This window comes from Bos javanicus, chromosome 8 (assembly GCF_032452875.1).
Source record: "Bos javanicus breed banteng chromosome 8, ARS-OSU_banteng_1.0, whole genome shotgun sequence".
NCBI lineage: Eukaryota > Metazoa > Chordata > Mammalia > Artiodactyla > Bovidae > Bos > Bos javanicus.
This window is the reverse complement of record NC_083875.1, coordinates 78,701,488-78,728,089: the sequence shown is the minus strand read 5'-3', so window position 1 is coordinate 78,728,089 and position 26,602 is coordinate 78,701,488. Positions and strand designations below refer to the sequence as shown.

General features: G+C 38.8%; 1 protein-coding gene across 6 annotated transcripts in view; it reads right to left on the bottom strand.

Moving 5' to 3' along the window:
* Positions 1-26,602, bottom strand: part of NTRK2 (neurotrophic receptor tyrosine kinase 2) — a 407,230-nt gene that overhangs the window by 302,537 nt on the left and 78,091 nt on the right. For all 6 annotated transcript variants that reach the window (XR_009738137.1, XM_061426053.1, XM_061426054.1 and 3 more), the window contains exons 9-11: positions 20,089-20,124; positions 17,069-17,166; positions 2,341-2,440 (exon numbers count right to left, since the gene is read on the bottom strand). Coding sequence is in view for 5 of the 6 variants with exons in the window: in XM_061426053.1 (XP_061282037.1) it covers positions 2,341-2,440; positions 17,069-17,166; positions 20,089-20,124 (234 nt within the window). In the remaining variant the exon portion in view is untranslated. The remainder of the gene's footprint in view (positions 1-2,340; positions 2,441-17,068; positions 17,167-20,088; positions 20,125-26,602) is intronic.

The window sequence follows — 26,602 nt, the reverse complement described above, 5'->3', positions numbered from 1 at the left end:
GTTCCCTGTGCTATACACGAGGTCCTTTTAACTTACATTAATTGCTAAACACCACGCTTTATGTAGTTTCATTACATGAACCTCATCTTTTCTAGATCCCCAAGTTACAGCTCAGCATCTGACCATAAATCAAGAACCTCAACTCAGGCCCATTTGTTCAAACTGTGACACAGATAGATATGTAGTTAACAGTAGAGAAGGAAGCTATTCTAAACAAGAACCTCCGAGACAAATTTTTAAAAACAATTTTATTTATGTCTAAAAATAAGGGAGTAAAACATAAGCTCTAGTAGTTACTGCTTGGAGAAAGCCATCTATTGGCTCTGTGGCAAGGTTAAGTAAAACCTTTTCTTACCAATCGTTAAAGTTACATTTAGGTTATATCCCAAAATTGTAGGTGCTTTGCAGTGGTCATCCCAAATTATACAGATAAGATACATTTTTAGTCTTAGTGCTGGAGTCACTATATGAAACACGATCTTCTGTGAAACAAAACATCTGCCTTTTATTCTTCTCCATCACTACACTACAGAGCATGTTCACATTTACAGACCATTATTCTGTTATTGTCTTAACACAAAGTAGAAATGAAGAATGACTCCCAAATATTGCTCCTACAGTTTCCAACGCCTTTCTGAGCTCCCAGGAGGACCTAAGATATATCCTTCCTCTGGAGATTCCATAAGATGAAAGCTTCCAACCCTACCCTCAAGGCAGAAAAGTGATGGAGCTAGAATCTCCGTCTAATAAAACTTCTTGGGGATATTCACCACAAGTGCTTCTAAGGAAAAGAAGCATCTGATCAAGACGAGGAGAACCAAATCCCACGGCAGGTGGCTGACATACAGAGAGGAAAACCCTAGCCCAGACTGGGGCACCAGCTGAATCCAGGGACACAGAAAGTTCCTCAAAGCTGTGGGTGGGTCTGGTTTGCAATGCTTATCCCCACATCTTGTCACTCTTGGAAAGAGACCTGGGAGCCCATGTGTATCCCATAGAAAGGTGACTCTCTGAGAATGTTTGGGAAAAACAGCATCAGCATTCCTTGGAAACTGTTAGAAATGCCAATTTTCAGGCCCACAGCAGATCTATTAAATCAGAAACTCTTGGAGTAACCCAGAAAGTCTGTGTTTTCATAAGCCCTCCAGGAGTTTCTGAGGCAGTCAAGTTTGCAAACCACCACCATAGGACTAATAAAAACTCATTGGAGAACAGCCCCGTCCACCATCACCACCACTTAAGCCTTATTCATAACTGCAGAATGAGAGATCTTTCCTCCTTCAGAAGAAATGTCAAGGATCAAGAGGCCAAACGGGGAGTCAGGAGGAGGTTTAGCCATTATATTTAAGGCCTTTACCACTGTTCCTCCTCATTCATTTCAGGTTTCGGCATCTTGTTCATGGGCACACACAAAAAGAAAGAAGAAAGCATCAAAATGGATCTGATCCACCCCGGAGCCTGCTATACACTGGACAACCTACTGCTACTTAAACATCATTTCCAAGTAAGCAGGCAACAATAACAGTAAATGTGATGAGCAATATAGATCAAGAAAACCCACCCAGCTGTCTCCCCAACACAATTAAGACACCACTAACTGTGGTGTCACAGCTTTCCCCAGCTAGTGGCATTTATAAGAGACCATGAAGAATTCACCAATAACATAAGTCAATACATAGGTTTAAATATCGGAGCAAATGCTTTTTAATCACTAAAACTCTTGCCTACTTATATCCCCCCGAAATGAATTTTCAATTTTCTAAAAGAGACCAATGGTCTATTGTGGGCAACACAAACCCTAATTTTTATTCAAGCTCTAGGACCTTTTCCACTAAAATAAGAAGTGACTCATTCACAATGCTTCAATGTACCTCCAATAGCTGTTCTTATTTTGCTTCCCAACACTTTAAATTTCAAAAGATGAGAATCTGAAAATGTAGCAGCAACACAAAAAGCATGCCATGGAAATTCTAGAAGTCAAATGTACAACAGAAAGGACCTTTTTTTACACAAAATATGTGTGTCTGTCACTTGCCTACTGGCACTAGCCTGCTTTTCTGAAGTAAAAGCAAAACTCAGACATAATTAGTCACTTGAAAACTCAAGAAACCAGTTCTATGTTTTCCGGGACAATTGTCCTCATTGAAAGTGGGTAGTGCTGAGTAATCAACATGACTTTGCTCTGTCTTGATTTGTAGTATCATAGCTTTGTTGCTGTTTTCTCAGCCTTCAATTCTAGTCATTGTAAATCTAGCTGCTTCCTTCTTTAGTGGTAATTAGCATTAGTCATAAGCCAAAATGATTCCACATAAGTAGTAAAATAAACACAACCCTTCTTACCTTTCATGCCAAACTTGGAGTGTCTTGCCAACTTCAGCAGAAATAGCATTACCAGTAGACAAAATCCCACTACAGATGCAATTACCACCACAGCATAGACCTAGAGAAAAGAACAGAGGGCAGTCATGACCTTGTTCATTAGTTCCTTGCACCCTGAAGCTGCTGTTGCTGCTGAAGACAGTTAATATTTATTGAATAATTACTACTTGATTTTCTAAGAACTTTATGGGTATCAATTCACTTATTCTTCAACAAACCTAGGAAGAAGTATATAGGTCCTATTATTATCCTTATTCTACAAGTGAGAAACTGTAAGTTAAAGCTAATAAAAATATTCATCCAATTGATGTTATATAGATAAACTTATACTAACACATCATATATTATATAATACATAAATAGATATTTTATCTATTACCTATATACCTGCATACCTATCTAGAAAGAGAAGAGAGAGAATATAAAACATGAATGACAAAATCCTAATACTTTTTGAAGCTGCTGAAAGTTACAGGGGAATTCATTTCTCTATTCTCTCTACCCTGTACATGTTTGAGAGTTGTCCATAATAAAGATTTTTTTTTTAAGTTGGCTATTGTTGCTCTTAGGAAGTCAGAATGCCTGGAGCAGTTAGCAGGTCTAGAAGGAGGCAGGAAAGAAGTGGAGAGTGAGCTCAGCCTATGAAGGCTCATGGGGTTGTAGACTTGACATGTGACCTTTTCTGTATGTATGAGAAAGATCAATACAGGGTTTTTTGTTTGTTTTTTTTTTTAATTTAAAAGTGTAATTGCAAGTTGCGAATCACACAAGACAGTAAATGCATATCTTTGTGAATCTTGTCACAGCTCCGAGCTGGAAATCACACAGGCACAAGTGCATAATGCTAAGTACACACTAATAATTTAGAAAAAAAGATGGACATAGGGCTGTCTTCCATTTTTGTTATTCACCCCCAAAGTCCCACTGCCAAAATATGTCTGTTTTTATAAACCAGGAGTTGGCAAACTTTTCCTGTAAAGCCTCATATTGTAAATCTCTGTTGCAGCTAGTCAATTCCACTGCTGTAGTGTGAAAACAGACATAGACAATATGCAAGCAAATGGGCTTGTCGGTGTTCCAATAAAACTTTATTGACAACAACAGATGGATAGCTGTATCTGGATATAGTTTAGCTAGAACTTAATTAGCACTCTGTGGAAAGAAGTGCTTGATGGTTAAGGTGATTTTGAAGTGAAATGAAGTGAAACTTGCTCAGTCGTGTTCAACTTTTTGCAACCCAATGGACCATATGGTCCATGGAACTCTCCAGGCAAGTATACTGGAGTGGATAGCCATTCCCTTCTCCAGAGGATCTTCCCAACCCAGGGATCAAACCCACGTCTCCTGCATTGCAGGCAGATTCTTTACCAGCTGAGCCACCAGGGAAGCCCAGGCATGCTGCTAAACATACTGAAGTGCCCGGGACAGTCCTCCACAAGAAAAATTATCCATTGATAATAATGTTAATAGCACTAAGGGCAGTGTACTCTGGCTTGGTGCCAAAATAAATGCTGAATTTTCAAAATGTGGCTGATATGTCTGCCTCATTTTGGAACGAGGATGAGGCTGACAGAACTCCCAGTCAATACCTGTAATGAAACAAGAAATAAGCTTTTATTGTTTTAAGCCACTGAAATTTTGGGATTTTTGTTACCACAGCATAGCTTATCCTGATTAATATGCCCATATAATATACTATATATGGTATTCATATACCATAGTGAGAGGCAGTGTCAAGAGGAGATTAAGAAGATAGATTCTCCAAGTTCAGAATTTAGATTTACCACTTATTAGTTGCATGGTTTACAAATCACTTAACCTCTCAGCACCTCATAATCCTCATATATAAACTAGGGGATATAATAACTCTACCTTGCAGGTTGTTGTAAATCGTCAATCAGTTAATATAGGTATTGGGCTTGACACAGTGCCTAGTTTAAAAGTAATTAATTATGTTTGCCATAATGATGATAATAAAACTGAGATTTAGAAAAACATAAGAAAGCAGCCCCAGATCATACCTCTCAAGCTTGGGACTGAAATAAAAGCCTGCTGCTGCTGCTGCTGCTGCTAAGTCGCTTCAGTCGTGTCCGACTCTGTGCGACCCCACAGACGGCAGCCCACCAGGCTCCCCCGTCCCTGGGATTCTCCAGGCAAGAACACTGGAGTGGGTTGAAATAAAACCTAGCAAATATAAAACCTGTGATTTATGTGTGATTTATCCACTACATTGCATTTTCAAAGTGTGTGGCTGAGAGTGAAAGCAGAATAATAAAAACACATGGCTATAGCTTCCTAGGTGGTGCTAGTGGTAAAGAATCAGGCTGCCAATACAGAAAACAGAAGAGACGCATGCTCAATCCCTGAGTCGGGAAGATCCCCTGGAGAAGGAAATGGTAACTCACTCCAGTATTTTTGCCTGAAAAATTCCATAAACAGAGGAGCCTGACAGACTACAGTCCAAGGGGACACAAAAAGTAGGACATGACTGAGCACACACACACACTGAAGTCCCCCCAGCAGAACCTTCAGATGGGGTTAGATGGAGACAGCATTAGATAAGCCGCAAAACACAGAAAAGAGCACATGCCAAACACTTGTCTAGGGTGGAACAAAGGTGTGATATTTCTCTTTCTCTGCTGCTTCAGTTGTGAGTGGCTCTCCCAGGCAACACTTCTACAGATGTTTGAGCACACACTTAATTCTGTCTCTGTGACCTATATACAAATAGAATTGTAGTGATTCCTAAAAGGCAAGTTAGGGATCAACTTGTTCTAACCAAGATCATTTCCCTCATCTGATGGTTTTGTGTATTTCTTTTTCAATCTTTATTTCTAACTAATATTTTCATAGGAAAGAGATCGTCAGCTATTAGTTTCTCTCCCCTATTATTAAATTCCAAAATTATACAGATAAACAAGTTCAAGCACTATCTTATAGGAAGGTATCTGAGATGAAGAGAGATTTGGAGGACCCGCCCTGAGTCCCAGGATCTCTCTGCAGAGCCACAGTACAGTCTTCCCCACTTCAGAATGTATCTGATTGGCATTCAGGAAACCTTTGTCCTTATGTTTCCAGGATACCTCACCTTTACCAGCTGTGACAGCTCACAGATGCTTCACTTTTCTAAGACTCTGTTCCCTCATTTGTACGTGGGAATAATATACCTACCCTGCATTCTTTATTTCATTATGGAATGTTTAAGTTAACTTAGAAAATGGAAAGGTGATTGACTCCAGAAAAGCAGTTAATGATCTGCTAGCAAATATTTAAACCTATTGAAGCAGTTCTAAATGTAAAGAATGTTTTAATAAACAAAGACACCTATGACAATGAAAAGAATCATTTCCTCAAAGACAAATTATTTGACAAATGCAGAGTTTCATGTACTGTGTGTATGTTTGTTGGGGTAGGAGTGTCTTCACAAGGGAGAAAAGGAGTATTGGCTAGTTGGTTGGTTGGTTTTATCTAAGGCTACCTCTCAGCATACAATAAGGAGCTGCTCTGCTCTGAAAATTCAGCAGCATTTATGAGGAGCATTTGTTGCTTGCAAGTGTCTTCCAAAGGCTTTGAAAATACCACTGAATTTTGTATCAGCTCCCTGACTCTGAAACTTTTCTTCTAATCTAATGATCTTTCTGGTGATCAGGGGCTATTGATGTATTAAATGTTTGGTCCACACATAATTTTGAAATTTTCTTTAAATTCTACAAAACATTGACCTGCACTCTCATACAAATTCCTAGGGGCTACAGGTGGAGTCAAAATATACAGACTTTCAACAAGGATTATTTTCACTGATCTTGCTCTCTAATACCCTAATTCTAATACCCAGTTCAAACATTGAGAAATACCAATTAGGGGCTTAAATTTAGCATTTGGATTCAAAAGAGAAAACTGAAGTTAGCATACGATTTTTAGTAATTGAGATACATACGCATCAGTGGGTTTAATGCACGTTCCTTGGATTTCTTACATACACAAACAGCATTCTCAAACCAAGAAACATTAAGTGTTTTGGTATGAGAGTAAAAACTTAAATGACTGCACAAGGAAGGAATTAAAAAACATTCTGCAGTTGATTTAACACAGCAGTTTTTCTTGCTGTTTCAATGTATATAGTCATCTGTGGAAACATGTGTGTGTCTCCAAATACTGGATGTGCATGTTATAAGTTGCAGTTAAGTTGCATCTCTTTTTGAGCCTTCTGGTCCCACTGCCATGGCCTTGGTTTAAATATTCATCATATCTCTTTATTATTGAACCAAATACCTAAATCATCACCCCACTTCCAACCCTTCTCTTCTTGAACCCATTCTATAGTGTTCATCATCAGTCTAATCACCTCTGGGTGTCAAGTACTATTCCAAGGACTAGGAATACAGCTGGGAAAAACACTGACCAGGTCACCTATACTAAGAATCTTACTAAAGAATCAGGGAAAGGAAAAGGATATTAAACATGTAAACAAATAAATACTCAAGATAATTATCACAATAATAACTACTCAGAAGAAAATGAAATAGGATAATGGATGCTGCTAGCCACTCTAGCTAAAACTGTGTGCTGGCCATTGGGAAGTGCATGCCTCCTAAAGAAAAAAGCAAGTGTGAAAACTATGAGACAAAAGTAAGCCTGGAGCATGCAAAAGAGCATTTTAAAAAGATAACTGGCAAACAGTGAGGAGAGCATGCAGATGGAGTCAGAGAGACAGACAAGGGCAAGATCTGCAGGGCCCTATTAACCATCATGAGGAGTTGGGTTTATAAAACAAAAGTTTCATCACAATACATTGAGAAGACTCTGAGAATGACAATAAAAGAGTGATCTTATTTTGTGCTTTAAAAAGGTCACTCAGGGGAGAGGGTTCAAGACGGTGGTGTAGGAAGATCCTAAACTCATCTCCTACCATAGACACAGCAAGTCTACAACTAAATATGAAATAATTTCCTCAGAAAAGGATCTGAAAACTAGATGAACAGAGCCTCTACTTGTTCCATCACAAGTATAATCATGGGGATGGGGTGTAAAAAAGATAAAGCTTTGGCATGTATTCAAACTTAAGTTACTACCAACTTAAAACAGGATATTACTTACATATAGTGTTATATGTGTACGTCGCAGTAATCACAAGGAAAAAACTTATAGTAAAAAGAGGGAAAAAATGATAAGAGAATCTAAACATAACACTAAAGAAAACCACCAAACTCAAGATAAAAGAGAAAGAGAATAAGAAAGGAACAGAAAAGAACTACAAAAATAGCCATAAAACAACTAACAAAATGATGACAATATATACTGGTCAATAATTTCTTAAATGTAAATGGGCTAAATTCACCAATCAAAAGACATGGAGTGACTAAATGGATTAAAAAGCATGATCTGTCTGTGTGTTGCCTACAACATACAGAAGGACTTCAGAAGAAAGAATACACACAGCCTGAAAATGAAGAAATGGAAAAAGATATTCCATGAAAATGGAATAAAAAGAAAGCTGGAATAGCTATATTCATAAAAGACAAAACAAACTTTAAAACAAACACTGTAAGAAAAGACAAAGGGCATTAAATAATGATAAAGGGGTCAATCCAGCAAGAAGATATAATATTTAAAAAGGTATATGCACCCAATACAGGAGCACCAAGATATACAGAACAAATATGCAACATTCAGAAAACAAAGATCGTGGCATCTGATGCCATCAAAGGTGGAGAAACAGTGGAAACAGTGGCAGACTTTATCTTTTTGGGCTCCAAAATCACTGCAGATGGTGACTGCAGCCATGAAATAAAAGACGCTTACTCTTTGGAAGAAAAGTTATGACAAACCTGGACAGCATATTAAAAAGCAGAGACATTACTTTACCAACAAAGGTCCGTCTAGTCAAGGCTATGGTTTTTCCAGTAGTCATATATGGATGTGAGAGTTGGACTATAAAGAAAGCTGAGCACCAAAGGATTGATGCTTTTGAACTGTGGTGTTGGAAAAGACTCTTGAGAGTCCCTTGGACTGCAAGGAGATCCAACCAGTCATCCTAAAGGAAATCAGTCCTGAATATTCATTGGAAGGACTGATGTTGAAGCTGAAACTCCAATACTTTGGCCACCTGATGCAAAGAGCTGACTCATTTGAAAAGACCCTGATGCTGGGAAAGATAGAAGGTGGGAGGGGAAGGGGACGACAGCAAATGAGATGGTTGGATGGCATCACCGACTCAATGGACATGAGTTTGAGTAAACTTCAGGATTTGATGATGGACAGGGAGGCCTGGCAAGCTGCAGTCTGTGGGGTCACAAAGAATTGGACACGACTAAGTGACTGAACTGAAAGGGAGAACTTGAAAGAGATATAATAATAGCAGGAGACTTAACACCTCACTTATATCAATGGATTGATTATCCAAAAATAAAATTAATAAGGACATATCAAACTCTGACATGTTAGACCAGATGACCTTCCAGATATACAGAGAACATTCCATCAAAAAGAAGTAGATAAACATTCTTCTCAAGGGCACATGGAAGGTTCTTCAAGACAATTCACATGTTAGGTCAGTAAACAAGTCTCAATAAATTTAAGACGATTAAAATCATATCAAACATCTTCTCCAAAGACAATTATATTAAACTAAAACTTGGTCACAAGAAAAAAATTGGAAAAACTACAAAAACTGGAGATTAAACAACATGTTACTGAACAACCAATAGGTCTTTGAAGAAATAAAAATGCATAGAGATGAAGGAAAATAGAAATTTAACATACCAAAGTCTTTGGAGTGCAGCAAAACTGGTCACAAGAGGGACATTCATAGCAATATAGGCCAATCTCAATAAACAAGAAAAGTCCTAAATAAGAAAGCTAACTTTACACCCAAAGGAACTAGAAAAAGCATAACAAATGAAGCCAAATATTAGTAAAAGAAATAATAAAGATCCAAGCATACATAAATAAAGACCAAAAAATAGAAAAGATCAATAAAACAAAAAGCTAGCTCTTTAAAAAGATAAAATCAATAAAACTTCAGCTAGACTAATAAAAAAGATACTCAAATATATAAAATCAGAAGTGAAAGAGAAGAAATAGCAATGACATCATAAGAAAACAAAGGATCATAAGAGGATGTTACAATTATTTGCCAAAAAATTGGACAAACTAGAATAAAAGATAAACTACTAGAAAATAAAAGATAATAAAAGGTAAACTACTTGAAACATAATTTTTCAAGACTGAATTATTAAGAAATAGAAGATCTGAATAGACAAATTACTAGTGGGGATATTAAAACAGTAATCAAAATTCTCCCAACAAGCAAAAGCCCAGGACCAGGCAGTTTTAATGGCAAATTCTACAAAAACATTCAAATATTTAAGAACTATCTTTCCCAAATTCTTCAGGAAAAAAAAAAAAAGAAAAGGAAACAACTGAAGAAGAAGGAACCTGCCAAAAGCATTCTACAAAGCTAACATTTCCCTGGTTCCAAAACCAGATGAGGACACCAAAAAGAAAATAACTGGCCAATATCTTGATGAACACAGATGCAAAATCCTCAATGAATATTAGCAAAATACATCTGATATGATTTAAAAGGATCATACACCACAATGAAATGTAATTTATTCCAGGGATTCAAGGATGGTTCAATATCTGCAAATCAATCAACATGATACATAACATTAACAAAATGAAGGATAAACAATCACACATGATCATCTCAATATATAAAGAGAAAAGCACCTGACAAAATTTAACATCCACTTATGATAACAACTCAACAAAGAGGTCAGCAACAAGACAAAAATGCTCACTCTTTCCGCTTTCATTCAACACAATGTTGGAAGTCCTAGCCATAGAAATTAGGCAAGAAAAAGAAATGAAAGCATCCAAATCAGAAAGGAAAAAGTAAAACTGTCATGATTTGCAGATGACATGATGCCATATTAAGAAAACCCTGAAGAGTCCACCAAAAAATTATTATAACCAGTAAATTAATTCAGTGAAGTCACAGGATACAAAATCAATGTACAGATATGTATGGCATTTCTATATACTAACAATGATCTATCAGAAAAGGAAACTAATAAAACAATCCCATTTGCAATTATACCAAAAGAATAAAATACCTAGGAATAAATTTAACCAAAAGTGAAAAGACTAGCACACAGAAAACTAAGATGATGATGAGAAATTGAAAAAAAAACACACATACACACACACAAATAAATGGAAAGATATTCCATATTCATGAACTGGAAGAATTAATCTTGTTAAAATGTCCATAGTACCCAAAGCAGTCTATAGATTCAGTGTAAACTCTATCAAAATTCCAATGGCGTATTTCATAGATCTAGAATAAATAATCCCAAAATTTGTATGGTACCAGTAAAGAACCTGAATAGCCAAAACTATCATGAGATAGAAGAACAAAGTTGGAGGTATCTCACTCCCTGATTTCACACTCCACTACAAAACTACAGTAATCAAAACAGTTTGGCATGGGCACAAAAACAGACACACAGATCAAGAGACAGAAGTGAGAACTCAGAAATAAACCCATATATATACAGATAATTTATAACAGAGGAGCAAAGAACATACAGTGGAGAAAGAACAGTCTCTTCAACACAATAAATGGTGCTGGGAAAACTGGACAGCCATATGCAAAACAATGAAACTAGAAAACTATCTCATGCCACCTGCAAAAATTAACTCAGAATGGAGTTAAAAATTTGAATGTAAGACCTGAAACCATATAATTCTTAAATGGAAACATAGGCAATAATCTCACTGACATTAGTTTTAAAAATGTTTTTGTAGATCTGAATCCAAAGGCAAGTGAAACAAAGGCAAAAATAAATAAATTAGACTGCATCAAACTAAAAAGCTCCTTTACAGTGAAGGAAACTGTCATCAAAATAAAAATTCAACCTATGAGTGAAAGAAAATATTTACAAATCATATATCTGATAAGGGGTTAATATTGAAATTTTTAAAGAACTCATACAACTCAACAACAGAAAACCAAACAACCAGATTAAAAAATGTATGGAAAATCTGGATAAACATTTTTTCCCAAAGACATACACATTGCCAACAAGCACATGAAAATATGTTCAACATCACTAATTATTAGGGAAATGCAAATCAAAACCACATAAGATATCATCCCACACTATTATTGAAAAGCAAGAAATAACAAATGTTGGCAAGGATATTGAGAAGAGAGAATCTTCAAACACTGGTGGTGAGGATGTAAACTGATACATGTAAAACAGTATGGAGACTTCCTCAAAAAATTAAGAATAGAGGTACCATACGACCCAGTTATTCTACTTCTGGGTATTTATACCAGAACATGAAAACACTAATTCAAAAGGATATATGCACCCATATGTTCAATGGACCATTTCTAGGGAAGAATTTTAGGCACAGAGAGGGTGTGCCTTCTAATTATTGTCTCCCAGCAATGGACAGGTATCTGGGATTCAGTGTCAGGTTGCCTATTTCAGAACAAGGGGAGTCTTGTCTCTGTAATCCTCTCTCCCTTCCAACCCAGCTTTGGGAACTCAAAGAACACCTAGTCCACCCTCTGTCCCTGGCATCCCCTCCTCAAGAATCCTGCTCATACATTGCATTCCATGCTCAGTGGTCCTGACTATCCAGTGGGAAGCAACATTCATGGCTTTCCCATGAATGATCCCATTATCTACCTGGTAACACTCTGTTCCCACCACCGCCATGCCACAGCACTGCACTGGGTTTAGGAGAGCCAAGAGTGGACAAGAAACTTGTATGATACTGTATGATATCACTTACGTGCAATTCTAAAACAATACAAATGAATACACGTGCAAAATAGAAACATGCAAGATTCAGGGGCTTCACTGGTGGCTCACTGATAAAGAACCTGACTGCCAATTCAGTAAATGTGGGTTCGATCCCTGGGTCAGGATGATCCCCTAGAGGAGGAAATGGAAACCCACTCCAATATTCTTGCCTGGAGAATTCCATGGACAGGGGAGCCTGGCAGGCTATAGTCCATGGAGTTGCAAAGAGTCAAACGTGACTTAGCAACTACACACATGTTCAATGCAGCATTATTTACAATAGACAAGATGTGTTGACAACCCAAGTGTCCATCAATAGATGAATGGATAAGAAGATGTGATATGTGATATATATAAATATATACATATATATTTATTGGAATATTACTCAATGGAATTGAGTATTATTCAATGGAATATTACTCAGCCATTAAAAACAATGAAATCTTCCCATTTGTGACAATATGGATGGACCTTGAAGGTACTATAGTAACGGAAATAAGTCAAACAAAAGACAAATACCATATGATTTCATTCATCTGTAGAATCTAAAAAACTAAAACAAACAAACAAAAAAGAAACCAACTCATAGATACAGAGATCAGATTAGTGGTTACCAGAGAGAAAGGGGGTCAGGGTGAGCAAAATGAGTGAAGAGGGTCAACTGTATGATACAGATGGTAACTAGGCTGGTGGGATTATCAGTCTTTAGTGTACACAGATGTGAAATTACAATATAGTACAGCTGAAACTTATAAAATAAAAGAAAAACTATTAAAAAAATGTCAGGCTGATGCATGAAGAAAGGCTGGAAGATCACAAGAGTGGCAGAGGGAGACAGGGTGGGAAGCAGGGCAGTCATCCAGGAACAAGCAATTGTGGTAAACTTTCTCTGCAAAGTGCCAAATGATAAATATTTCCAGCTCTGCAGGCCATACAGACTTTGCTGCAACTACTCCATATGCCCTTGAGTGCAAAAGTAGCCACAACAATATGTGCTGCTGCTGCTAAGTCACTTCAGTTGTGTCCGACTCTGTGCGACCCCATAGATGGAAGCCCACCAGGCTCCCCCGTCCCTGGGATTCTCCAGGCAAGAACACTGGAGTGGGATGCCATTTCCTTCTCCAATGGGTGAAAGTGAAAAGTGAAAGTGAAGTCGCTCAGTTGTGTCCGAATCTCAGCGACCCCATGGACTGCAGCCTTCCAGGCTCCTCCATCCATGGGATTTTCCAGGCAAGAGTACTGGAGTGGGGTGTCATTGCCTTCTCCACAACAATATGTAAATAGGCATGCTATGCTATGCTATGCTAAGTCACTTCAGTCGTGTCCGACCCTGTGCGACCCCATAGACGGCAGCCCACCAGGCTCCCCCGTCCCTGGGATTCTCCAGGCAAGAACACTGCAGTGGGATGCCATTTCCTTCTCCAATGCATGAAAGTGAAAAGAGAAAGTGAAGTCGCTCAGTCGTGTCCGACTCTTAGCGACCCCATGGACTGCAGCCTACCAGGCTCCTCCATCCATGGGATTTTCCAGGCAAGAGTACTGGAGTGGGGTGCCATTGCCTTCTCCAAAATAGGCATCAGATCAGATCAGTCGCTCAGTCATGTCCAACTCTTTGTGACCCCATGAATCGCAGCACTCCAGGCCTCCCTGTCCATTCCAACTCCCGGAGTTCACTGAGACTCACGTCCATCGAGTCAGTGATGCCATCCAGCCATCTCATTCTCTGTCGTCCCCTTCTCCTCCTACCCCCAATCCCTCCCAGCATCAGAGTCTTTTCCAATGAGTCAACTCTTTGCATGAGGTGGCCAAAGTACTGGAGTTTCAGCTTTAGCATCATTCCTTCCAAAGAAATCCCAGGGCTGATCTCCTTCAGAATGGACTGGTTGGATCTCCTTGCAGTCCAAGGGACTCTCAAGAGTCTTCTCCAACACCACAGTTCAAAAGCATCAATTCTTTGGTGCTCAGCCTTCTTCACAGTCCAACTCTCACATCCATACATGACCACAGGAAAAACCATAGCCTTGACTAAACGAACTTTTGTTGGCAAAGTAATGTCTCTGCTTTTGAATATGCTGTCTAGGTTGGTCATAACTTTCCTTCCAAGGAGTAAGCGTCTTTTAATTTCATGGCTGCAGTCACCATCTGTAGTGATTTTGGAGCCCAGAAAAATAAAGTCTGACACTGTTTCCACTGTTTCCCCATCTATTTCCCATTCTATTCTAATAAAACTTTATTTATGGACATCGACATGTGAATTTCATAAAAAGCTCACATATCACAAAATTTCATCCTTCTTTTGTTTTTTTTCAAACCGCTTAAAAATGTTAAAACTATGCTTAGCCTATAGACTACATAAGCTGAACTTGGCCCAAGGGCCATAGTTTGTGGACAGACAGGTTTGAAGTTTACAAAGAGGGAGAACTCACACGATGTTTGACTGGGTGCACATGACAAAGAAGGAAAAGAAAAGAATGGAGGAATCTGCTGGGTTTTTACCTGAGCTGCTGCCCCAGAGTCCTGGGGAGATGAACTCACACCCCCTTTAATGTTCTTCACTGTGCCATAAATCTAACCACCTGGCACTGAGGTTCAAGATCTCATGGACAACTTCCCCAGCCTTGCCTCTGACCACCATCCTTCACACACCCTGCCTTCCAATCAAGAATGTTTCCAGTTTGCAGGCTCTTGTTCACACACCTACAATACCCTTCCTCTTCTTTCCTCTGTGTCCAAATTCCGTGCATCCATCATAGGCTGTGAAACCTGTCCCACAGACTCCTCCAGCTCTCCTAAGAGGAAGGACCAGGTTGCTGCCCGTCTACATCTACCACTCCTATTGCTTTGCTCAGCCTCTGTTTGCATTTTAGGTGCAAATATTCACATCTCAGGTCTCTGACCTAAGTATAAGAACCAAAGGTATAGATCTGTATTTCATTCATATTTTTATATCCTCCCATGGCCAGCCCCTTTCAGAACTTACTGGATTTATTACACTCTGTAGGCACTGAAATTTTTATTAAGATATTTAAGGAGACAAGTGTGAAGGTGTGGAAACAAGAAGAATTACACATATCCCTGAATGAGATGCTGGGCTGGATGAATCACAAGCTGGAATCAAGATTGCCTGGAGAAATATCAATAACCTTGGGTATGCAGATGATACCACCTTAATGGCAGAAAGTGAAGAAGAACTAAAGAGCCTCTTGATGAAGGTGAAAATGGAGAGTAAAAGAGCTGGCTTAAAATGTAACATTCAGAAAACTAAGATTATGGCATCCAGTCCCATCACTTCATGGCAAGCAGATGGGGAAAAAATTCGAAACAGTAAAAGATTTTATTATCTTGGGCTCCAAAACCACTGCAGATGGTGACTGCAACCATGAAATTAAAACATGCTTGCTCCTTGAAAGAAAAGCTATGACAAACCTAGACAGCATATTAAAAAGCAGAGACATCACTTTGCTGACAAAGGTCCATATAGTCAAAGCTATGGTTTTTCCAGTAATCATGTACGGATGTGAGAGTGGGACCATAAAGAAGGCGGAGTGCTGAAGAAGTGATGCTTTCAAACTGTGGTGCTCGAGAAGACTCTTGAGAGTCCCTTGGACAGCAAGGTGATCAAACCAGTCAATTCTAAAGGAAATCAACCCTGAATATTCACTGGAAGTACGGATGCTGGAGCTGAAGCTCCAGTACTTTGGCCACCTGATGTAAAGAGCCAACTCACTGGAAAAGACCCTAATTCTAGAAAAGATTGAGGGCATGAGGAGTAGGGAGTGACAGAGAATGAGATGGTTGGATGGCATCATTGACTCAATAGACATAAGTCTAAACAGACTCCACGAGATAGTGAAGGACTAAAGTCTGGCGTGATGCAGTCCACAAGTTAACGGAGTCAGACATGACTGAGCAACTGAAGAATAACAATTGAATGAGAAACCTGGTTTCTTGATATAGTAGTAATAATCTTTTAAAGGGCAATTTTTTTTTAGAAACTTAAAGTTTTTGAAAGTTACCATACCATTTTTTATTCTCACTAACAATATCTAGGGGCTTCCCAGGTGGCGTTAGTGGTAAAGAACCTGTCTGCAGCAGACCCAAGAGTTGCAGGTTCCATCCCTGAGCCAGGAAGATCTTCTGGAGGAGGGCATGGCAGCCCACTCCAGTATTCTTGCTTGGATAATTCCATGGACAGAGGAGTCTGGCAGTCCATGGGTCACAGAGTCAGATATGACTGAGCAACTTAACAGGCACACACGCATGCCCGCAGTAATATCTAAGGCTTTCTATTTTTCCACAATCTTGCAAACATTTGTTTGTATCTGTCTTTTGTTTTGTTTTTGACTTCCAAGTGACATGTGGTATCTTAGTTCTCAGACCAGGGATGGAACTCATATCCCCTGTAGGGTGTAGGGTCTTAACCACTGGACTGCCAAGGAAGTCCCTAAAGGACAAATATTTAAAACAGGAATCATCAGCAATAAGTCAGAGGCTATACAGCACCTTTATGTGTGTGTTAGTTGCTCAGTCGTGTCTGACTCTTTGTGACCCCATGGAATTCTCCAGGCAAGAATACTAAAGTGGGTTGCCATTCCCTTCTCCAGAGGACTTTCCCAACTCAGGGACTGAACCTGGGTCTCCTGCATTGCAAGCAGATTCTTTACCACCTGAGCTACCAGGGAAGACCACAGCACCTTTATAACTTCTCTTAAATCTTTCTATTAGTTCCTCTACCCTTCAACACCATATTTATATCTGAATGAAAGTATTTTGTTGAAAGACTGGCATTGAAGATCCCTCAGGCATTCAAGCAATCAAAATGCTCAGAACCAACTTAGGAAACAAGTAAGCATCTCACTCACCGAGAGGTGTTCCCGACCCGTGTCAACAACACCTGTGGGAAGGGTTCCATTACTTTTGTTTGTGGTGTCCCCAATGTCATTTGCTGCGGTCCCGTAATCTTAAATTGGAGAAAGGGGAAAAAGAAGGAAGCATGAAGTTGTCTTTAGGCTGCAATCAAACATGAGCCACAGTAGAATCCAGAACAAAGCAAGACAAATCACAAGCTTCCAAACCACTGACAGTGTGGCTGGGGAGAAACATGACACCTCCCCACCTTGGTTTAAATTCACTGTAAGACTGTGTGATGTCAAAATTGTATTCAACTCAGATCTTTACATCTTTGCTTTGTTGGTCAAATTCCAAACCAGGTTTAGGATTTTTCTCTGCACATGAAGGTTTTTATTATATAAGTTTGTATATAATATCAATATATTCCTTTTTTGATAAAGTATTTAATGAAAATACAAAAAAATTTGACCATATAGAGTCATAGATTTATAGGCCTAGAAGAGTCTTTGGAAATCAAGTCTAACCACCAGTTTTACAGCTGAAGAATGAAAGCTCAGAGATGTTACTAGTAATTACTAGTCTTAAGGTCAACTGGCAAGAAGGCAACAGAGTCTAGAAATCAGACCTGAAATCAGCAGCACTGATTTCTGGACATCTTACTTATTCACTTAAAATAGAATGTGGACTCAGCACTGAGAGCAAACTTGGGTCCACATTTGAACTTTTAAAAGAGTTCTGAATTGCCAATATTTCAGTTGCAGAATTAATGTATAGGGAACTTCACCAACACAACACTTAGAATTGTGAGGATATGTTCTCATAGTTCTCAAATGTAGCTGCTCCTTTGGATCACTTTTAGCCTACATGGATCAGGATAGAAATAAATGATTTTTCTGTAGGGAATGTCTTTATTAATAATATTATATATAAAGTCATAAAAAGTTTTAGTAAACATTACAGACAATGTTGTTTATAAATGGTTTGTATTTTTATTCTAAATAGATATGGTGCCTTCAATTTCCATCCTGAACAACCAACCTCATTAAGCCAGCCCCAGCTAATCTTCCCTTGGTAGAAATATCATGCTGGCCTCAAGGCAACCAATTTAAATTATATTCTTATTAGCAGAGTGTTCCTTTGAATGTGAATGAAAATTAACAGAAACAGAATTTATTTTCGATCTGTGGCTGTTTCATTCTTAACTGCAAAACTATATTCTTACCATTTTCATTTTGAAAATATTAGAACTTATTAATATTTCAAACACTAGGAGATATCATTTATTTGCTTATTTTCCCTCTTAATATTATATCCAGCTACTCACGCAAAATTAAATCATTAAAGTATCTACAGTTTAATATAACAACATTTTAGGCCAAATATTCAAAGTGTGATCTGCGTCCAGTGGAAAGATGACATTTTTAGAGACTTAAAATTATTGGAAAGGAGTTCAAAACATAATTTTAAAATGGAAAAATCACAATATAATTTCTCTGTGATACAATTTGACGTACTCTTTCTTTAAAACATATCAGAACAAATAAATATAAAAATACACAAATTACATCCACAAAATCACCCAAACCACAACAGCCTGGAGGAAATATGGCTTAACATGCATAAAGCAAGAAAACACAATTTAATTCCCTAGACAAAATTAGCTCAAGTTAAATATACACACATAAACACAGAAAGGATCATTTTATATTTAAAATGCAAATTATTTTTACATTAAAAATATAAATATACACATTTGTCAAGCTGTGCATCAGAATTAAAGAATAGACTATTTTATAGAATAAATATGTAAATGCAACATTTTGATAAATGTAACTTTTTATCAATTTTAAATTTCAAACCAAGTCTTGAAATTGAGCCTGCCATTTTCCCAAAAGAAGCCTCCTGGTCATGAAGGTGGTTTCAAAACTATTAACAATGGATTCTCATATGTAGTAAAATGACCCTGGAATTCAATTAAAACAGCAAAGGAAAGATGAGCTATTTGGTAAGCTAATACAGTGGACAGTTTGATTCTCTTTTTCCACATTCTAAAAGTAAAAGTGTTAGTTCCTCAGTTGTGTCTGACTCTTTACAACCCCATGAACTGAAGCCCTCCAGGCTCCCTGTCCATGGAATTCTCCAGGCAAGAATACTGGCGTGGGTATCCATTCCCTTCTCCAGGAGATCCTCTCAACCCAGGGATTGAACCCAGGTCTCCTGCCTTGCAGGTAGATTCTTTACCATTTAAGAGAGATCCATTTTATTCAAGGGAATTTATTCCTCTAGGAAAGTTGATCTAAACTCCAGGGGTGGATCTATTTAACCAAGGGTTAAATAGATTTTTGCCACCAAGGCAAAAATGAACCATGACCCAACTGAGTCCTGAGTCAGAAACAGGGAGGGTTTGATGGAGGTCTCTGGGAAAGTTCTTCTTCTGGAACAATTTCATATGTTCCTCCCTTTCTCCCATCAATGTGAATGACTCATTTTAAGACCATAAAAGAAACCAGCCTTCAGTGAAGCCAGCACAATGGGCAGAAGGGTGCAGAGATGGGGAAAAAAAAACACTGGATCCCTGATGATATGGTTGAGTTGCTGGTTTCACCAACCTTAAAACATGCCTCGCCTTTGAGGTTCCTGTCTCTGAGCCAGGCTTTTTCATTATATAAGAAACATAATTTTGAATTGGGTTTACCGTCATAGCCAGAAACTGATACACCTCCCTTTTCTTGGTAGTCAAGGCTTTTAAACAGGTAATTAGTTCCCAATTATGGAAACAAAATGTCTGTTACAGCGGAATGGATTTACTACTTCCAAGAACAAGCATGAGAGAGAAAACACTATTTACAGGCATTGTAAATATCAAGGGAAAACAGCCATCAATACCGAATGATTTTTGAAGTATTATTTTGGCCTAAGTCATGCTTGAAGTGTATATTTAATTGAGCTTAAAGTTCTTCTTTCAGTTGATTTATTACATTTTAGACAAATATTTTGAAAAGATACAAAATACAGACCACATGATAGCTACCTTCATAAATTACATCAGGATAATTTGGATTTGCACCTAAAAAGCAAAACAAAACAAAGATATCTTATTAAGTATGCATTCAAAGTTAAAAAATTACTAACTAAGCCCACTAAAATTGGCTAAATACATATTGAAGGTTTTAAATTGAATAGATTGTTTTATAGGTAAATAAAATCTGAAATTCTAGGTTTGCTTCTTGTTAACCTTGTTGCTCTTCCCAAGCCCACAATCCCTGTCTCTATTCCAGAAAGGCAAAGAAAAGGGCAAACAAAAATTAAATATCACTTTAATGAGAAAAAATTCAACCATCAATGAACTATGATCACATTTTTTGCTGTTTCTATTAAACACTTGATCAATTTAATTGTAATTTTGGTATTTTCATTCCAGAAAAAGATCACTTCAGATCCACTTTGATTATTCTCTGATGACTCAGGGTTTGCTTTCAAACTTTGTTTTGGCAGGTCCATTTGTATTCACAAACACATTATTAACCAGCCTGGATGATAATACCTAAAGTACAATTTTTCTCTGCACTTTGTCTTAAGGGACATTTCCAAGACAGAATAACCCTTTTATTACCCTAATATAACACAGAAAAATAAATGTACTTTCTGTACTGAGGTTACAAAAAATGTTATGTCAAGAAAGAAATTCAAGAGTATACCATTGTTTTTGGATATGTCTTTAGTCACCAAAATGGTCAGAATATTCTGTTTTAAAATATTTCTAAGAAAATTTGCAAAAAAATTTTTTTATCTTTTAAAAATCACTGTTAACAAGAACAGGTGACCAAAAAAAATTTGCTACTTATTTTTCAGTCAAAACTATTGAAACTATAGTATCTGTATGATGGCCTGCTTAGAATTAAAATCAAAATTTGATGTAACATTTAAGTGATTACAAAATGAATTTCCAAAGTCACTTTCTATGCTTTTAGTCTTTCCTCACTGTGTGAAATATAAAATGTGTAAACTATAAACTTTACTTGATTCTCATTTCATTTCTGAACTCTTAGCAGAAAAATACTTAAAGTCAGTGAAACTTGAGCCTATTTTCTGTTTTTGTAGCTCTTAGTAAATAATCAAGATTAATCTAAATGAAGAACCAAATAAAAGTGGTCCTAATATTCAAGCCAGAATTTCAATACGGTTCACCTAGAAGATACCTATTTTAGCAGGGGAAAAAATAGGGATATTACATAGTGCTGTGCAGTCTGTGCTTTGTACAACTCTAGGGGGCACCCTTAAGACTGTCATCAATGTTAATGGAATCACCTGAAATTGTGCAGTGCACAACCTGTACAGCCACTTCTGATGACCCTATGTCAATTCATGCAAAGTCATCATTCCAGTCATTTTCAATTATATTTTGAGTTTTATAATCCCAAACATCATTTCAAAATAGCTTTGAGTTACAAAATATCAATAGACATTGTCAGAATTATTTGTAGCTGATACAACATTCCTGAGAAGGCTCTTGAAAGTGACCCGGCAGGTTGAAGGGGAATTCAGTGAATAAAGCAAGGGAATATCTCAATGGAAGCTCTGGGAATGTCATTAACAGGGCACCTGCCCATCCTCTGAAGTCCTTTCTCTTTGCAACATCCTTGGACCTACCTAATGACGTCCCCCCAAAGTTAGGATTTTCTACCACTGCTGAAAAGGTTCTATAATCCCAAGAAAGAAAATCATTTTTTGCACTGCCCGGTAATCTGTTACTTTTTTTCTTTTGTTTTTAATTTATTTTAATTGGAGGCTAATTACTTTACAATATTGTAGTGGTTTCTGCCATACATTGACATGAGTCAGCCATGGGTGTACATGTGTTCCCCATCCTGAACCCCTCTCCCACCTCTGTCCCCATCCCATCCCTCAGAAGATCCCATTCTGATCTTGTCCCACTGGTCTCTCAAAATACAATCTGAATCTGCAAGGCATCTGCCCACTAGAGTCTGCTCCTCACTTCTGGACCTCACTCTAGGTCTCCAAAGCCCAGAATTTTCTCACCATGGCCCTGCACAAACTTCCTAGGACTGGTAAGCCCCTCCCCTACAACTGTCACCTCCAGGGGGCCATGCCACCAGTGTGAGCACCCTCTGACACAAGACCCAAGGAGGGGTGAGGAGTGAGTGTGAGCCAGGACAGGTGGGCTGAGGTGTCCACATGCACACCCATCCCCTTCATATAGCTCTCACCATATCACCAGAAGCCCACAGCAGGGGCCATGACCAGGGACCAGCTCTACTGAAACCACTCTGCTCCTGCTTGGAACTCCAAGAGTCTGAGAATTCGACCTGCAAACCCAGGCTTCCAGGTCATTGTAAATATATATTTGCCAAGGTAACAGAATGTACTAAGTCACTTCAGTCATGTTCGACTCTGGGACCCCATGGACTGTAGCCCTCCAGGTTCCTCTGTCCATGGGATTCTCTAGGCAAGAATACTGGAGTGGGTTGCCATGTCCTCTCCAGGGGTATTCCCTACCCAGGGATCGAACCCACATCTAGTATGTTGCAGGAGGATTCTTTACTACTAGTGCCACCTGGGAAGCCCAAGGTAGGAGAATAGAACTTATTTTTTTTAATTTAACAAGTCATTAACTTGATTATATTTCTTAAGTATTTGGATTGAAGTATGTGGACCCTCACTTGTACTAGATTAAACAACCATCTAAGATGGCCTGAGGTCAAGGATTTTAAGTTTTAAAACTGGGACAGTTCTGAGCAAATCTGTGCAGTTTGTCCAGGATGGGGGCCTTCCCTGGACATAGGAAGTGCTAAAACTGGGACGAGTCAGTCACTCTGATTTCTTCTCATACCCTCAACAACCCCACATGCAGTCACCACCTGATTCCATCAGAAAGTAAAGAGGCTCTATGGATTCAGAGCCAGATTTATCTAAACTACACATGAATGAACTTCATCATATATGACTGATATACAGGTGTATTCAGGCTCATCACAGAAAGGGAATACCCAAACTCATTACTCACACAAAGCCCTGCTGCTGCTGCTGCTGCTAAGTCACTTCAGTCATGTCTGACTCTGTGCAACCCCATAGACGGCAGCCCACCAGGCTCCCCTGTCCCTGGGATTCTCCAGGCAAGAACACTGGAGTGGGTTGCCATTTCCTTCTCCAATGCATGAAAGTGAAGAGTGAAAGTGAAGTCACTCAGTCGTGTCCGACTCTTAGCGACCCCATGGACTGCAGCCTTCCAGGCTCCTCCGTCCATGGGATTTTCCAGGCAAGAGTACTGGAGTGGGTTGCCATTGCCTTCTCCACACAAAGCCCTAGGAAGATTCAAAATGTTGAATCAATTCAATATAGCAAATGGGTACAGAAAAATGGGATTTGGGATGGGATCAAAAGGAAATAGGTTAGCTCAGAACCTGGAAAACAGGTCCTTTTCCAGACTTTTGATTCATATCAGTGCATGACATTTCTACCAAGTTCACCAGCAAAACCATGACGTCAGGTCTACACATTCTGAAAAGCACTATATTTTCCTTGTTTCATTGTCCCAGATGCATGAGAAGTATTGTCACTTTACTTTCATTGTCAGAAATAGCCAAATTTAGCACAAGATTATGAAACTCACAGAAAGACAACATAGGAGGAACAATTTTTTTTTTTCCTCCCTACCATACTGTACTATGTCAGATGAGGATTTGCTCATCAAAAGAAAGAAATGTCTCTTCCTGTACAAAGGTTTAGAAGACCTGCTACACAGATGGATGCACAGACCCAGACTTTACAAAATGCTAGGGTCACATTACTCCAGCTGATCCCAGCTTAACAAGCATATTATTTTGCTTCTGGCAACTTCTGAGTCAAGCTAAGCTTCAATGATGTTTACATGCAAATAGCACAGTAGCTATTAAAGTTGAAAGTCACACAGTCGTGTCCGACTCTTTGCAATCCCATGGACTGTAGCCCAGCAGGCTCCTCTGTCCATAGAATTCTCCAGGCAAGAGTACTGGAGTGGGTTGCCATTTCCTTCTTCAGGGGATCTTCCTGATCCAGGGATCAAACCCGGGTCTCCTGCATTGCAGGCGGATTCTTTACCATCTGAGCTACTAGGGAAGCCCCTAGTAGCTATTAACATCATATTAAATGCAGAAACAGGAAAAAAATCACCATTTCCTTTTCAGACTTTTGGCAATGGAAAAATTTGAAGATATCTGCCATTTTAAAGCCTAATTTCTCACTGGTTCCTTTTATTTAGTTTAAATTTATTCACTATGTATCATTATAAAGGTGGGAACCACTGTTGGAGATAATCAGTATTAAAAAGTGAACGAGAAAAGATAAACACAGGATAGGAGGGGAACAAGTCAATGAAATGCACTTGAGTAATGCACTTGTTGTGGAGATTTGCGAAGGGTTATGGTTCCTTGAACCAGGGTCTCCTGCATTGCAAGAAGATTCTTTACCATCTGACCAATGGGAAAGTCCCCGAGAGAGAGAGAGAGAGAGTCATGGTTTCTTGAGGGCTTCCCCAGTGGCTCAGTGGTAAAGAACCTGCCTGCCAAAGCAGGAGTCGCAAGAGATGTGGGTTTGACGCCTGGGTCAGGAAGATCGAGGAAATGGCATCCCACTCCAGTATTCTGCAGGGGAAATCCCATGGACAGGGGAGCCTGGAGGGTTATAGTCCATGGGGTTGCAAAGAGTTGGACATGATTGAAGCCACTGAGAACAACATGGCATGGTTTCTTGAAGACTATCCTAGTAGCTCTCATCAACTAAGAAATCTCAGACAGAAGCAACAGAGGTGGGCTCAAGCTCTGAAGCTTCATGTTGGGAATCTCCAGAATAAAATATGGACTTCCTGGGACTCCCTTAACCCACTGGCATTCCAAACAAGCAGCAGACCATTCTCTACCTCCGCGGTTCACTCCAGTGTAGAAGCCACAACTCTTTCCCAACCAAAACAAGATAAGTGCCCATGTCTGTTTGTCTGATGTTCAAGTACTATCTTCTGAAGCGTTTGTTGAGTACCTCCAGGCAATACACTCACTAGTACCTTGTTGCTGACCTAAGGCCTGCCTGTTGTCAGAAATTATGGGAAGAGAGTTAACAGGTCCAGAGTGCAGCCTGAAAAACCCCAAGTGAAAAAGAACCATGAAGATTGTATTACAACCACACATACACTCCTGACAAAGCTCTGTGTTCAACGTGCCATGTCTGCACCTCCAAAAGATGGACCCTGAGGACATTTAAGCTTCTAAACATGGATAACAGAATCACTTCCTCCCGCAACAGTATCGAACCAATGTCGTCCACCATTCTATTAAGTCCACGCTAAATAGCTTAATGTGAGGGCCTATTTATTTCTATCTTCTAATCTCATTTATAGCTCATGAGTAAATCTTACGACTTTGTATAAACCTTCATGAGTAAATCTTTATGATTTTTTAACTGCAAAACCTACTGTAAAAGGAAAAACACATTTGCAGGATTAAAAAACTTGGGGGAAGATAGGTAGCCTGACCAGAGGGTTCACTTTCCATTCTGCTCTAGAGATAAAAATAATAGCAGAGATCAGAAGACACATCTGTTTCTTTCCTTTAGGCTTCTTGTCTCTAACACTTAAAAAAAATGTTTTTAAGACGTTCAATTCTTTTTGCAGACTCTCTTTAGTGTGATTTTTAAAAATATTTCAAAGGATTCCATATGATAAAGGAATAACAAAAGATTTGTTCTTTTCAAACAAACTTTCCTTTGCTTTGTCAACAGTGTTTTCTAACTCAGGGCAGACCACCTTTTGAATTCCAGAGCCTTCTCTCATCCCTCGAAGAATGGCAGGCGGAACTCAGGGACCAAAAACATCAGTGGTTCAGACATCTGGGTCCTTTTCTGGCTGAATCTCTACTGTGCCTGCAGCACTGAGAGCCTCTTCCCTTTTTCTACAACAAAGGAGTCTTCCATCTGACAGAAGAGGATAATAGCATTGGCTTGGCAACTCCTCAGGAGCTTCAGGAGGCGTAATTAATTAACATTAGTCCTCTTGAGACAAAAAGAGCTATTTAAGTATAAATCTTAATTATCATGATTATTATGAGTCTATAGCAGAACCATACCCTTCTCTGTTTTTAAGGCAGAAAAGCAGGCAAAACTTTTCTGCCTTTCACTCCCAGGACAAGACATGGGTCCTGACAAATAGCCTTAAGAATAAGTAGTAGGGGTGGGGGGCTTTATATTTTCTGAATGTATAACATTTGGAGAAATTTCCTCACCCTACATTCTTTGGCCTAAGTACACCAAATCTAAATCTGCCAGTTCGAGGGCAATTCTAAGTGCTGTAGGGAGAGCTAGTTCATCCAGACGTCATGAATCTTTGGATAAAATGGCACAAATGAAAAGCTGTGGGGAAAGCTCTTCCAATATTTATAGTTTGCTTCTGACGCACATTTTGCATAGGAGACAACTGCTCCCGAATGAGGCAGCATAAGTCACTAACTCCCACTGCTTGTGTGAATGAGCATTCTTGAGCTGTGACATTCTTCCTGAAT